Below are 16,394 nucleotides of genomic sequence, written 5' to 3' on the forward strand. Positions count from 1 at the left end.
CACAGAAGACCTGGTCAGACCAGTTTAGTCACGTGACTAACTGACTCTTGGAGTTTTTTAATTTGAACTTGCCACAGAGAATTTGAACTCAGAAAGCTCTTTGCTCCTGGACTGAGAACTTCTCTCTCCTGTCCGTTCCCATCTCTTTCTTATGGAACTGAAGACCCATTGAAGACACACAAACCCCAAAAGAGAGAGTCTGCTACAGTGAACAAGGTTTAAGAAGAATACTGGGCCCCAACAAAAAGCAAGAGTTACCTACAAAATGATTACAGTGAGCTCAAAGCACAGTAACAAGAAATTCTTTTGATATTATCTCAAACCTCTCTATTTTTGTCTTCTGCTCTTTTCTGTCTCTATTTGCATGTGTGTATCGCGTATGCATGCTAGCGTGGGACGCGGCATGTATCCGTAGGCATTAACCGAATTAGAATTTAAGTTTAAGGTTTAATAAATTTCACTTTTCTTCTTCAAACCTAAGGAAGCCTGTTTATGCTCATTTCTTTGCCTTATCAGTGGAAAGTGGTGAACAAGGATTCACCAAGGGGGAGCTCAAAACACAGCATGTTTAAAATTAAACCCTGTTACAATAAGACCAGGTGAAGACAGTAAAAGACCTCTAGACACCTTTCACACCTGAACAAAGAACAAAGAAAATTACAGCACAGGAACAGGCCCTTCGGCCCGCCAAGCCTGCACTGATCCAGATCCTCTATCTAAACCTGTCGCCTATTTTCTAAGGGTCTGTATCTCTTTGCTTCCTGCCCATTCATGTATCTGTCCAGATACATCTTAAAAGACGCTATTGTGCCTGCGTCTACCACCTCCGCTGGCAACGCGTTCCAGGCACCCACCACCCTCTGCGTAAAGAACTTTCCACGCATATCCCCCCTAAACTTTTCCCCTCTCACTTTGAACTCGTGATCCCTAGTAATTGAATCCCCCACTCTGGGAAAAAGCTTCTTGCTATCCACCCTGTCTATACCTCTCATGATTTTGTACACCTCAATCAGGTCCCCCCTCAACCTCCGTCTTTCTAATGAAAATAATCCTAATCTACTCAACCTCTCTTCATAGCTAGTGCCCTCCATACCAGGCAACATCCTGGTGAACCTCCTCTGCGCCCTCTCCAAAGCATTTACATCCTTTTGGTAATGTGGCGACCAGAACTGCACGCAGTATTCCAAATGTGGCCGAACCAAAGTCTTATACAACTGTAACATGACCTGCCAACTCTTGTACTCAATACCCCGTCCGATGAAGGAAAGCATGCTGTATGCCTTCTTGACCACTCTATTGACCTGCGTTGCCACCTTCAGGGAACAATGGACCTGAACACCCAAATCTCTCTGGACATCAATTTTCCCCAGGACTTTTCCATTTATTGTATAGTTCACTCTTGAATTGGATCTTCCAAAATGCATCACCTCGCATTTGCCCGGATTGAACTCCATCTGCCATTTCTCTGCCCAACTCTCCAGTCTATCTATATTCTGCTGTATTCTCTGACAGTCCCCTTCACTATCTGCTACTCCACCAATCTTAGTGTCGTCTGCAAACTTGCTAATCAGACCACCTATACTTTCCTCCAAATCATTTATGTATATCACAAACAACAGTGGTCCCAGCACGGATCCCTGTGGAACACCACTGGTCACACGTCTCCATTTTGAGAAACTCCCTTCCACTGCTACTCTCTGTCTCCTGTTGCCCAGCCAGTTCTTTATCCATCTAGCTAGTACACCCTGGACCCCATGCGACTTCACTTTCTCCATAAACCTACCATGGGGAACCTTATCAAACGCCTTACTGAAGTCCATGTATATGACATCTCCAGCCCTTCCCTCATCAATCAACTTTGTAATTTCCTCAAAGAATTCTATTAAGTTGGTAAGACATGACCTTCCTTGCACAAAACCATGTTGCCTATCACTGATAAGCCCATTTTCTTCCAAATGGGAATAGATCCTATCCCTCAGTATCTTCTCCAGCAGCTTCCCTACCACTGACGTCAGGCTCACCGGTCTATAATTACCTGGATTATCCCTGCTACCCTTCTTAAACAAGGGGACAACATTAGCAATTCTCCAGTCCTCCGGGACCTCATCCGTGTTTAAGGATGCTGCAAAGATATCTGTTAAAGGCCCCAGCTATTTCCTGGTCGTAACAACTGTAAATACAACCCAGCTATTAGATCAAACTTTTCTCCTTTATTCTTTTTACATTTTCTGTCTCTATCTGCATGTGTGTTTATCGTGTATGCATGCTGGCATCGTTGCGTACTCATAGTCGGAAACCGAATTAGAGTTTAAGGTTAATAAACGTCTTGTTTAAATCTAAGAAAACCTGTCTGATTTCTTTGCCTTACAATTGGAAAGCAAGGATTCACTGAGGGGGAGCTAAAACATGGTGTTTTAAAAATTAAACCCTGTTACAGTTAAACCAGGCAAAGGCTGAGAGGGAATCCCTAGACCCCTTTCTCATCTGGTTGTATCAGGCATTTTACCTGAATGCATGACATATTTGTGACAAGGTACACAAATTAGTGACACAAATAGAAATAAATGGCTTTGATCTAATAGACATTATAGACATGGTTGCGTGGTGACCAAGGTTGGGAACTAAATTTTACAAGGTAGTTGACATTTTGAAAAGACAGACAAAATGGAAAAGGAGGTGGGGCTAGCCCTGAATATAAAGGATGGCATAAGGACAGTAATGAGGAAGGATCTTGACTTGGAAGGAGAATTCAGTATGGGTGGAGATAAGAAATAACAAGGGGGAGAAAATACTGATGAGAGTAGCTTATGGGCCCCCTGACAGTCGTTGCATTGTTGGACAGAGTATTAATCAAGAGGTGAGAGGAGCTTGTAACAAAGATAATACAATAATCATGGGAGATTTTAATCTTCATCTAAACTGGACAAATCAAATTAGCAAAAGTAGTTTGGAGGACGAGTTCATGGAATGCATTCGAGATAGTTCCTAGAAGAACACATTGTGGAACCAAGCAGGGAAGAGGCTATTTTAGATTGTGTCTTGTGTAATGAGACAAGGTTAATTAATAATCTCATAGTAAACAAACTTGTGAGAGAGTGATCATACTATGATCATACTGGGGAGGCAGTGGTATAGTGGTATTGTCACTGGACTAGTAACCCAGAGACCCAGGGTATTGCTCTGGGGATATAGGTTCAAATCCCACCACAGCAGAAGGTGGAATTTGAATTCAATTAATAAATCTGGAATTAAAAAGCCAGTCTAATGATGGCCATGAAACCATTGTCGATTGTTGTAAAAACCCATCTGGTTCACTAATGTCCTTGAGGGAAGGAAATCTGCTGTCGTTACCTGGTCTGGCCTGCATGTGCCTCCAGATCCACAGCAATGTGGTTGACTCTTACATGCCCTCTGAAATGGCCTAGCAAGCCACTCAGTTGTATCTAACCGCTGCGAAGTCAATAAAAAGGAATGAAACCGGACGGACCACTCGGCATCGACCTAGGCACCGGAAACGACAATGTCAGCCTGTCGACCCTGCAAAGTCCTCCTTACTAACATCTGGGGGCTGGTGCCAAAATTGGGAGAGCTGTCCCACAGACTAGTCAAGCAACAGCCTGACATTGTCATACTCACGGAATCATACCTGACAGACAATGTTCCAGACTCTGCCATCACCATCCCCGGGTATGTGCTGTTCCACCGGCAGGACAGACCCAGCAGAAGTGGCGGCATAGTGGTATACAGTAAGGAGGGAGTTGCCCTGGGAGTCCTCAACATCGACGCTGGACCCCATGAAGTCTCATGGCATCAGGTCAAACATGGACAAGGAAACCTCCTGCTGACTACCACCTACCGCTCTCCCTCAGCTGATGAATCAGTACTCCTCCATGTTGAACAGCATTTGGAGGAAGCACTAAGGGTGGCAAGGGCACAGATGCAGCAGATGCATCTGTCCATGACAGTATTGGTAGGAGTGACCACCGCTCAGTCCTTGTGGAGACGCAGCCCCGCCTTCACATTGAGGATACCCTCTTTCGTGTTGTGTGGCACTACCACCGTGCTAAATGGGATAGATTTTGAACAGATCTAGCTATGCAAAACTGGGCATCCATGAGGCGCTGTGGGCCATCAGCAGCAGCAGAATTGTACTCATCCACAATCTGTAACCTCATGGCCCGGCATATCCCCCACTCTACCATTACCATCAAGCCAGGAGACCAACTCTGGTTCAATGAAGAGTGCAGGAGAGCATGCCAGGAGCAGCACCAGGCATACCTCAAAATGAGGTGTCAACCTGGTGAAGCTACAACACAGGACTATCTGCATGCCAAACTGCATAAGCAGCAGGCGATAGACAGAGCTAAGCGATCCCATAACCAACGGATCAGATCTAAGCTCTGCAGTCCTGCCACATCCAGCTGTGAATGGTGGTGGACAATTAAACAACTAACTGGAGGAGGTGGCTCCACAAATATCCCCATCCTCAATGATGGGGGAGCCCAACACATCAGTGCGGAAGATAAGGCTGAACATTTGCAACAATCTTCAGCCAGAAGTGCCGAGTTGATGATCTATCCCGGCCTCCTCTTGTAGTCCCCAGCATCGCAGATGCCAGACATCAGCCAATTCGATTCACTCCGCGTGATATCAAGAAACGACTGAAGGCACTGGATATTGCAAAGGCTATGGGCCCTGACAATATTCCGGCAATAGTACTGAAGACCTGTGCTCCAGAACTTGCCGCGCTCCTAGCCGAGCTGTTTCAGTACAGCTACAACACTGGCATCTACCCTGCAATGTGGAAAATTGCCCAGGTATGTCCTGTACACAAAAAGCAGGACAACTCCAACCCGGCCAATTACCGCCCCATCAGCCTACTCTCAATCATCAGTATAGTGATGGAAGGTGTCATCAACAGTGCCATCAAGCAGCACTTGCTTAGCAATAACCTGCTCACTGATGTTCAATTTAGGTTCCGCCAGGGCCACTCAGCTCCTGACCTCATCACAGCCTTGGTTCAAACATGGACAAAAGAGCTGAACTCATGAGGTGAGAGTGACTGCCCTTGACATCAAGGCAGAATTTGACCGAGCATGGCATCAAGGAGCCCTAGCAAAATTGAGGTCAATGGGAATCAGGGGGAAAACCCTCCGCTGGTTGGAGTCATACCTAGAGCAAAGGAAGATGGTTGTGCTTATTGGAGGTCAATTTTCTGAGCTCCTGGACGTCACTGCAGGAGTTCCTCAGGGTAGTGTCCGAGGCCCAACCATCTTCAGCTGCTTCATCAATGACCTTCCTTCAATCATAAGGTCAGAAGTGGAGATGTTCGCTGATGATTGCACGATGTTCAGCACCATTCGTGACTCCTCAGATACTAAAGCAGTCTGTGCAGAAATACAGCAAGACTTGGACAATATCCAGGCTTGGGCTGATAAGTGGCAAGTAACATTCGTGCCACACAAGTGCCAGGCAATGGCCATCTCCAACAAGAGAGAATCTAACCATCTCCCCTTGACATTCAATGGTATTACCATCGCTGAATCCCCCACTATCAACATCCTAGGGGCTACCATTGACCGGAAACTGAACTGCAGTAGCCATATAAATACCGTGGCTACAAGAGCAGGTCAGAGGCTAGGAATCCAGCGGCAAGTAACTCACCACCTGACTCCCCAAAGCTTGTCCATCATCTGCAAGGCACAAGTCAGGAGTGTGATAGAATACTCTCCAATTGCCTGGATGGGTGCAACACCAACAACACTCAAGAAGCTCGACACCATCCAGGACAAAGCAGCCCGCTTGATTGGCACCCCATCTACAAACATTCACTCCCTCCACCACCGACGCACAGTGGCAGCAGTGTGTACCATCTACAAGATGCACTGCAGTAACGCACCAAGGCTCCTTAGACAGCACCTTCCAAACCCGCGACCTCTACCAACTAGAAGAACAAAGGCAGCAAGTGCATGGGAACACCACCACCTGCAAATTCCCCTCCAAGTCACACACCATCCTGACCTGGAACTATATCGCCGTTCCTTCACTGTCGCTGGGTCAAAATCCTGGAACTCTTTTCCTAACAGCACTGTGGGTGTACCTACCCCACATGGACTGCAGCGGTTCAAGAAGGCAGCTCACCACCACCTTCTCAAGGGCAATTAGGGATGGGCAATAAATGCTGGCCTGGCCGGCGACGCCCACATCCCATGAATGAATTTTAAAAAACTATGATAGAATTATACATTGAATTTGAGAGTAATGTATGTAAGTTCAAAAATAGAGCATTAAACTTAAATAAAGCCAATTACTTAGGTCTGTTGGGCAAGTTGGCTAAGGTAGATTGGGAAGTTAGATCAAAAGTAAGGACTTTCGATAAGCAATGGTAAACATTTGAAGAAATAATTCATAATTCTCAACAAATATACATTCTGTTGGGAAATAAAAACTATACAGGAAAAGTGATCCATTTATGGATAACTAAAGAGGTTAAGGATAGTATTAGATTAGAAAAGGGGAATTCAGGATGCAGTATTTACACTGGCTGTCAGATTTCAGAAGGCCTCAAGTTCAGTCCCATCTCTGATTGCCAGGACCTTTATTCTGCTTAAGCAATGTTGAATTAGGTACTAGGTTTTAATCACCCAGCTATTGATTCTGGGTTTATGAATAAAATGTTTTTTTTCCCTGAATTGAGATACACTATAAATAACGATAGTTTCACAGAAGATGATCAGAACTGAGTGGCTCACAAGAGATGGAGATAATCTTATAATAAATATAATCTAAAATGTAATATCTTATTGTTTATAGGTGAAGAAAAATTACCTTTTGTAGTTATATACCATTAAGTAGGAGAATGTCCTTACACATGATTAAACTTGTAATAGATCTTGGAAACATTGCACCATTAATCACAAAGCATTGGAGGCCAAGGCACGACAGTGTAAATACTGTGTGATTTTTGTTGGCAATATCTGAATTTCAGTAAAAAGGACTGCAGAGTTGAACAGACCTGCCTTCCAAGAGCCTGGAAATGTTGAGATTTATTCATTTGGAGTTAAGATACTCTCCTTCATTTTTGCCTTTACTATATTTATCAAGAATTTTTGCTCTTAAGTTGCCCTTTTAGACCTCAGAAGCTATTGTACAAGTGTTTCTGGTGATGCTGTTATTGGATGAATTGTAAAGAAGGGATGGAATGTTGTGAGATGATCCAAGGTCAACAAAGTTGTAGAACCCACTCTCAAACCCTTCACCATCTATACAGTGAGTTTTCTTCTTGGTATTGTCATTGGGAGAGCAGACAAGAAGTAGAGAGTCAGCTGGCCTGGTTTTGCACACATCCTTGTTAAGGTCACAAGAATGGTATTAGAAGTCTGGAAACATGTCTTTCTCCATTTTTTTTCTTTGGAAAGCAGAGGCAGATAAAGAGATAAAATATATCTTAGTGGATGTGAAATAACGCAATCCATGATGAGATTAATACTGCGTATCCTTAACGTTTTTAAAACATTTCTATACCTGATGAGATTTACTGAGAATATGGGATGGAGGAGTTCATTAGCACTGATTTATATTATAAATTGGGCATTGAATTTTACTGCAGATTATTTCATGATAAACCTGCTGTTTTTATGTTGTAATCTATGATTTTATGGGAATATCATGAATTAATGATCAGCGTACTGGTAAAAATTATCAACAATGACCGGAACCATTGCTAAAATTGACCCATCAGAATAAACCACACCACTCAACATATCTTTTATAACGTGGTTTTAATTTTCTATCGGGAAGTGATTTTCATTTTATAATTTAATCTTGGCTTTCGAATGATGATTTAAACTGTTTAACCTCACTTTCATGATTTGCCATCTCAACCCCTCAGTCTATTACTCATTCTCATGAAACAGAGAGGGAAAGAAAGACGGGATTGAGAAAGAGAGACAAGAGACAGAAAGCAAAAGTTTTTTTAAAATTCTGATGGAATAAGATTCCACACTTTTAAAAGTACATTTTCAGTGGCAGAGAGGTGGTTTTGCATTAATTAAGACATCAGAATGCCAAAAATTCACTTACACTTGAATGTACAAGTCCTAACTTTTTCTGGTGTGTTCAGTGCAAATCTAGTAAGTACTGCATTTTCATGCTCTTCATATGTTGAATGCCAAGCCTCTCGACGAGATACTGTTGTAATGAAACTTATGGAGGAGCAGGGCAACTTGGACAGAAACTTTGTTATCCACATTTTACTGTTTATATGAGGATGCCAGATGTTGCTGTCCAATCTACTCCATAACAACAGTGAGTGCTGATAGCCTCACTTGTTATTGTTACTGTTATTGCATAATCTGGACCGTTGAATTGCCCTTTAATCTGTTGTTTAAAAATAACTTTGTAAATTCTGCAAGGCCTGTCACAAGCCATAATGTCTCTAGATTCTGTGTCATAAGTTAATAGTACCCCTTGTCCTACATGATATAGCATGATTTGTGTCTTGAAGCATTACCATGTGAAAACGCTCGGCTGCCTGGGCACACCATGATGGTTAAAATTTTCCTTTTCACAGAACGTAATGTAATTGTGTCCTTTATGGACAAAAGGGATGGTTACCATCCTTTATTATAATTTTTTTTTGTTGGTTAAACTACCTTTTTATCTTGAAATATTGTCTTTATTTGTCTTGGTCTTGGTACACAACACAATATTCTTGATCAAGATAGTGAGTCAGTGACCTATTCCCAGAGCTTCAACAATGCCAATGTAAAACTGGTATCTAGGACATGCTGGGCAATGGCCTGAAGTCATTCTTGTGCTGATTTTCCTCCTCTTATTATCGGAGTAAGATCTCACCTATCTCTGCACATCTCCACAGCATTATGGCTGAGATTTGTGAGACTTTGTGAACAAAACCTGGAAAGAAACTACAATCTTACTACTCAATGGTGTAACATGTTCGAAGTCCAGTACTCTAGGTTAGTCTGTATTTACGAACTGCTATGCAGCCGTTTTCTTTTAGAGTCCATGAAGCAATAAAGTCTGTGTGTCTTAATCACTGCTGTTCTTTGTCTTATTTTTCATTTTCTCCAGGTGTAGAAGATGCATTCAGTTTTACATCAAAAGTCATGACCGTATCTTTTCACAAATATTCCCCTGGATTCTTCCCAGGTAGGTCTGCTGTCTCTTCAGTCCTTCACCTGGAATACAGTTTTGGAAAGAATTTTTCTTTTTCATGATTTCATTTTTTATGATTTCTTGTTATTTCTTAAGGAACAGGTGATGTGACAGATATTGGAATGGGGAAAGGAAGGTATTACACTGTGAATGTCCCATTACAAGATGGCATTCAAGATGAGCTGTACTACCAAATATGTGAAAGGTAGGAACTGCTATAGAATTCAATTAGATTCTGATCAATACAGAATTACTTTTTGGGAAAATATTATGCTTGAATTGGGGTTTTCCTAAATTTCATCTACAATATTCAGGTGGTTACCCCCCATGCCTCTAACTCCCCACATGATGAATTGCTGATCTCTTCTGCATTGACACAGGGGATGTATCAAGTATAGGTTAGCTGTCTTCTTCCAGCAAGGGAAGGAGGATCACAAGGAGATTTTCCCCAGCTGATTGTATAGCTCTTCAAGGTATCTGTCATAGAGTGATGTAGGCAAAGACATTCATGTGACCTCTTGGTGATCTTGCCAGTTAATGTTGAATTCTGAGCATTTGTGTGCTGTTGGTTAGTGATCTCTTGGAACTGCATTGACATCGCCCAGTCTCATTTTGCATGCCATCCTTACAGCCAGGAGACAGAGAAAACTTCAATTTTATTAATCTGGGATGAATTTAAACTTTGGTTGCAGAGGTGGATAGACAGTATACTAACAATGCCCATTCTGAGGTAGAGAATTCCAAAGTAAAGAAATTTCTCCTCATCTCTGTCCTAAGTGGCTTCCCCCTTATTTTGAAATTGTGTCCCCTGGTTCTAGACTCCCCAGCCAGGGGAAACATCTTAGCTGCATCTACCCTGTCTATCCCTTTAAGTATTTTGTAGGTTTCAATGAGATTCTTCGAAACTCTAGAGAATACAGGCCCAGTTTCCCCAATATCTCTTCTTAGGACAGTCCCGCCATCCCGGGAACAAGTCTAGTGAATCTTCATTGCACTCCCTCTATGGCAATAATATCCTTCCTAAGGTAAGGGGACCAAAACTGCACACAGTACTCCAAGTGCGGTGTAATCAAGGTTCTATACAATTAAAGCAAGACTTCACTACTCCTGTACTCAAATCCTCTTGCGATAAAGGCTAACGTACCATTAGCCTTCCTAATTGCTTGCTGCACCTGCATGTTAGCTTTCAGTGACTTATTGACAAGGGCACCCAGGTCCTTCTGTACATCTACACTTTCTAATCTCTTACCATTTAAGAAATACCCTGCACATCTATCCTTCCTACCAAAGTGGATAACCTCACAATTTTCCACATTATATTCCATCTGCCATGTTCTTGCCCACTCATTAAATATGTCCAAATCCCTTTGAAGCCGCTTTGCATCTTCCTCACAACACACATTCCCACCTAGTTTTGTGTCATCCGCGAACTTGGAAATACTATTATTTGGTCCCCACATCCAAATCATTGATATATATTGTGAACAGCTGGGGCCCAAGCACTGATCCCTGTTGTACTCCACTAGTCACAGTCTCTCAATGTGAGAATGCCCCATTTATTCCTACTGTCTGCTTTCTGCCTGTTAACCAATCCTTAATCCATGCCAGTATATTACCTCCTATCCCACGTGCTTTAATTTTGCTAACCAACCTCCTATGAGGAACTTTATCAAAAGCCTTCTGAAAATCCAAGTATACCATGTCCCTTTATCAATTCTGTTAGTAAGATCCTCAAAAAGCCCCAACAGGTTTCTCAAACATAATTTCCCATTCATAAATCCATGTTGACTATGCCCAATCAGATCATTATTATCCAAGTGTCCATTTATCACATCCTTCAGAATAGATTCTAGCATTTTCCCAAAGACTGATGTAAGGCTAACAGGTCTGTAGTTCCCTGTTTTCTCTCTCCCTCCCTTCTTAAATAGTGGGGTGATACTTACGATCTTCCAATCTGCAGGAACTGCTCCAGAATCTATAGAATTTTGGAAGATGATCAATGTATCCACTGTCTCCATAGCTACCTCTTTGAAGGGGGGAAGCTTAGGATTCTGAGTGTAGTTCGTGGCAGTGGGGTGTGGGTGGGGGCGGTGAAATGGGTTAACTCTGCATTTCTAGTGTTGTGGGGGAGAGGAAGGGGTGATCTCTGCACTTGGTGCAGTTGGTAGGGGGAGAGGTCAAATATTCAAGGTAAGTCTTTTGGAAGTGGGGAAATGGGGCGACCATTTATTTTCAATGTATTGGGGCGGGTACGGTCAGAAACTTAATTGCAGTGTAATGGGGGGCTGGGTACAGCTTTAAAACTGTTACCAGTGCCTACACAGAGGCAGCTGACGCTGTTCAGGGCATCGTAGAGCCCACCCCCGCCACGTGATGGGGGTAGGGGGGGGGGTGTCAGCCCGCCCTGCATATTTAAATGAGCTGCCGCACGCTCGATCGTTCACCCATTCAATTTAGCCCTTTAGGTTATTATGACTTTGTCCCTGGAGTGTTCAGGACCATTTCAAAGGTGGAGCAGTGAGATCATTTCCTCACCAATTTGAAATGAGTGGGTTTCTCATTTTTACATTAGCATCACAAAACCTTTTCATCAGTTCCCTACTGAGAAAATATTCAGGCCGAAATCAATTTTTTTATTCAAGTCCAACTGTCTGTTATCACAGACAACAGAAGTTTTTTTTTGTTTCTGGGATGTGAGCATCACTGGCAAATCCAGCATTTGTTGCCCATCCTTAAATTTGATACAGCTGAGTGGCTTGCTCAGTCATTTCAGAAGGCAGTTCAGAGTCACCCAAATTGCTGTGGGTCTGGAGTCATGTGTAGGCCTGAACAGGTAAGGATGGCAGATTTCCTCCGCCAAAGAACATTGGTGAACTAGATGGGTTTTTAATGACAATCTGGCAATAAGGCTAGTGTTTTATTCTAGACTTATTGATTAATTGAATTTAAATTCCCCCAGCTGCCATGGTGGGATTTGAACTGACGTTTCCAGAGCATTATTCCCATCCTCTGGATTACTAGTCCAGAAACATTACCACAGTGCTACCATCCCAAGTTGGCTTTGGTAATATGTAATTGTGAAGACTAGGATATAGCATGATCAGTTTTTAACTTTTGATATGGTGTCAGTGCAGGCAGGAAGTTTCTATTGCAAGCACTCCATAGCATCGATGATATTGAAGCTTGCTGAGGGTTGGGGTCTAGAGTCCTATTAACTTGCAGCATGTCAGGTCTACAAAGGCATTTATTAGCCAGCACTGTTTCTTAAAGGTCTCAAAACAAGATATGCATTGTGAATGCTTTGTACTACAAGGGTGGCTCCATTAATTAGTATAACATTGCTCATTCCTTTTCTTTTTACTGCTTGTCCTTTGTTATGAGTGTACTGATTTAGTCTCTGCTACCTCTATTTCCATTCCTGCTGTAAATTAAGACCTAATATCTGAACTACACAACCTGAAATTCCATCAAAAGGTTGTATGCAATTTCCACCAAAAGTTTAGTTTTTTTTTTAGAAGTATTATTTTCCCCCTTCCTTTCCTTTAGATCTTCCTCTTAAGTTGCACCCTATCCATAGTGGATAGGCAGTTGGCTCACAGGCCTCTACCAATCATAGAATCATAGAAAGTTTACAGCACGGAAAGAGGCCACTTGGTCCATCGTGTCTGTGCCAGTCGAAAAACGTTCCACCCATTCTAATCCCACCTCCAAGCATATAGTCCGTAGCCCTGCAGATTACAGCACTTGACTTCCAGACTTCTTTTGAATGAGTTGAGGGTTTCTGCCTCAACTACCCTTTCAGGCAGTGAGTTCCAGACACCCACCACCCTCCTCATTTCCCCTCTAATCTTTCGACCAATCATTTTAAATCTCTGCCCCCTAGTCACTGACCTCTCTGCTAAGGTAAATAGGCCCTTCACCTCCACTCTATCCAGGCCCCTCAAAATTTTGTACATTTCAATCAGATCTTCCCTCAGCCTTCTCTATTCCGAGGAGAACAACCTCAGCCTATCCAATCTTTCCTCATAGCTGCGTTTTTCCAGTCCTGGCAACATCCTCGCAAATCTCCTCTGTACCCTCTCTAGTGCAATTACATCCTTTCTGTAATGAGGTGACCAGAACTGCACAAGGTACTCAACTTGTGGCTGAACCAATGATTTATACAGTTCCAGCATAACCTTACTGCTCTTATATTCTATACCTTGGTTAATAAAGGAAAGGATTCCATATGCCTTCTTAATCGCCTTATTGACCTGTCCTGCTACCTTCAGGGATCTGTGGACATTGACTTGAAGGTCCCTCACTTCCACTACACCTCTCAGTATTTTTCCATTAATCGTGTATTCCTTTGCCTTGTTTGATCTCCCCAGATGCATCACCTCACACTTCTTCAGGTTGAATTCCATTTGTCGCATTTCTACCCATCTGACCAGACCGTCAATATCTTCCTGCGGCCTACAGCTATCCTCCTCGCTATCTGTCACACGAACAATCTTGCTGTCGTCTGCAAACTTCTTGATCATGCCTCCCACATTTACATCCAAATCGTTAATATATACCACAAAAAGCAGGGGACCTAACACTGAGCCCTGTGGAACACCACTGGAAACAATCCTCCAGTCACAAAAACACCCGTTAACAATTACCCTTTGTTTCCTGTCACTGAGCCAATTTTGTATCCACCTTGCATTTCCCTGGATCCCATGGGATTTTATTTTTTTAACCAGTCTGCCATGTGGGACCTTGTCAAAAGTCTTGCTAAAATCCATGTAGACCACCTCAACTGCACTAGCCTCATCTATCTTCCTTGTTACTTCTTCAAAAAATTCGATCAAGTTGGTCAGACAATATCTTCCCTTAACAAATCCATGCTGACTATCCTTGATTAATCTGTGCCTTTTTAAGTGACAGTTTATCCTGTCTCTCAGAATATATTACAATAATTTGCCCGCTACTGAGGTTAGACTAACTGGCCTGTAATTATTTGGTCTATCCCTCGCTTCCTGTTTAAACAAAGGTATAACAATAGCAGTCCTCCAATCCTCTGGCACCACACCTGTATCCAATGAGTGCTGGAAAATGATGGTCAGACCCTCTGCTATTTCTTCTCTTGCTTCTTTTAACAGCCTGAGGTACATTTCATCCGGCCCCAGTGTTTTATCAACTTTCAACCAGGGAAAGGGTTGGCCCACTCAAGGACAGAGATGGGAATCTATGTGTGGAGCCAGAGGAAATGGGCGAGGTGCTAAATGAGTACTTTGCATCAGTATTCACCAAAGAGAAGGACTTGGTGGATGATGAGCCCAGGGGAGGGAGTGCAGATAGTCTCAGTCATCTCAGTATCAAAAAGGAGGAGGTGTTGGGTGTCTTGCAAAGCATTAAGGTAGGTAAGTCCCCAGGACCTGATGGGATCTACCCTAGAATACTGAGGGAGGCAAGGGAAGAAATTGCTGGGGCCTTGACAGAAATCTTTGCATCCTCATTGGCGACAGGTGAGGTCCCAGAGGACTGGAGAATAGCCAATGTTGTTCCTTTGTTTAAGAAGGGTGGCAAGGATAATCCAGGAAATTGTAGGCCGGTGAGCCTTACGTCAGTGGTAGGGAAACTATTAGAGAGGATTACTCGGGACAGGATTTACTCCCATTTGGAAACAAACGAACTTATTAGCGAGAGACAGCATGGTTTTGTGAAGGGGAGGTCGTGTCTTACTAATTTGATTGAGTTTTTTGAGGAAGTGATGAAGATGATTGATGAAGGAAGGGCAGTGGATGTTATCTATATGGACTTTAGTAAAGCCTTTGACAAGGTCCCACATGGCAGGCTGGGACAAAAGGTGAAGTCACACGGGATCAGAGGTGAGCTGGCAAGATGGATACAGAACTGGCTCGGTCATGGAAGACAGAGGGTATCAGTGGATGGGTGTTTTTCTGAATGGAGGGATGTGACTAGTGGTGTTCCGCAGGGATCAGTGCTGGGACCTTTGCTGTTTGTAGTATATATAAATGATTTGGAAGAAAATGTAGCTGATCTGATTAGTAAGTTTGCGGACGACACAAAGGTTGGTGGAGTTGCGGATAATGATGAGGATTGTCAGAGGATACAGCAGGATATAGATCGTTTGGAGACTTGGGCGGAGAAATGGCAGATGGAGTTTAATCCGGACAAATGTGAGGTAATGCATTTTGGAAGGTCTAATGCAGGTGGGAGGTATACGGTAAATGGCAGAACCCTTAGGAGTATTGACAGGTAGAGAGATCTGGGCGTACAGGTCCACAGGTCACTGAAAGTGGCAACGCAGGTGGATAAGGTAGTCAAGAAGGCATACGGCATGCCTGCCTTCATCGGTCGGGGCATAGAGTATAAAAATTGGCAAGTCATGTTGCAGCTGTACAGAACCTTAGTTAGGCCACACTTAGAATATTGTGTGCAATTCTGGTCGCCACACTACCAGAGGAACGTGGAGGCTTTGGAGAGGGTACAGAGGAGGTTTACCAGGATGTTGCCTGGTCTGGAGGGCATTAGCTATGAGGAGAGGTTGTAAAAACTCGGATTATTTTCACTGGAACGACGGAGGTGGAGGGGCGACATGATAGAGGTTTATAAAGTTATGAGTGGCATGGACAGAGTGGATAGTCAGAAGCTTTTTCCCAGGGTGGAAGAGTCAGTTACTAGGGGACATAGGTTTAAGGTGTGAGGGGCAAAGTTTAAAGGGGATGTGCAAGGCAAGTTTTTTACACAGAGGGTGGTGAGTGCCTGGAACTTGCTGCCAGTGGAGGTGGTGGAAGCAGATACGATAGCGACGTTTAAGAAACATCTTGACAAATACATGAATAGGAAGGGAATAGAGGGATATGGGCCCCGGAAGTGCAGAAGGTGTTAGTTTAGGCAGGCAACAAGATCGGCGCAAGCTTGGAGGGCCGAATAGCCTGTTCCTGTGCTGTACTGTTCTTTGTTCTTTGTTCAAGGATACTATCCCATTAATATGTCCTTTCTCCTTATGTTGATCACATCCAGTACTTCACACCCCTCTTCCTTAGCTACAATATTTGCCTCGTCCCCCTCTTTTGTGAAGACAGACGCAAAATGTTCATTAAAAACAATGCCAACATCTTCCGCCCCTACACATAGGTTCTTTTTGGTCTTTTATGGGCCGTAGTCTTTCCTTAGTTATCCTCTTACTCTTAATGTATTGATAAAATATCTTTGGGTTCACCTTG

The 16,394-nt window shown here is 43.2% G+C and overlaps 1 protein-coding gene across 2 annotated transcripts in view; it reads left to right on the forward strand.

Annotated features, from left to right (window-relative positions):
* The window catches only part of hdac8 (histone deacetylase 8), a 163,146-nt gene that overhangs the window by 77,523 nt on the left and 69,229 nt on the right, over positions 1-16,394 (forward strand). For both annotated transcript variants that reach the window (XM_068047678.1, XM_068047679.1), the window contains exons 6-7: positions 9,094-9,171; positions 9,274-9,382. In XM_068047678.1, coding sequence (XP_067903779.1) covers positions 9,094-9,171; positions 9,274-9,382 — 187 coding nt within the window. The remainder of the gene's footprint in view (positions 1-9,093; positions 9,172-9,273; positions 9,383-16,394) is intronic.

This window comes from Heterodontus francisci, chromosome 15 (assembly GCF_036365525.1).
Source record: "Heterodontus francisci isolate sHetFra1 chromosome 15, sHetFra1.hap1, whole genome shotgun sequence".
Lineage (NCBI taxonomy): Eukaryota > Metazoa > Chordata > Chondrichthyes > Heterodontiformes > Heterodontidae > Heterodontus > Heterodontus francisci.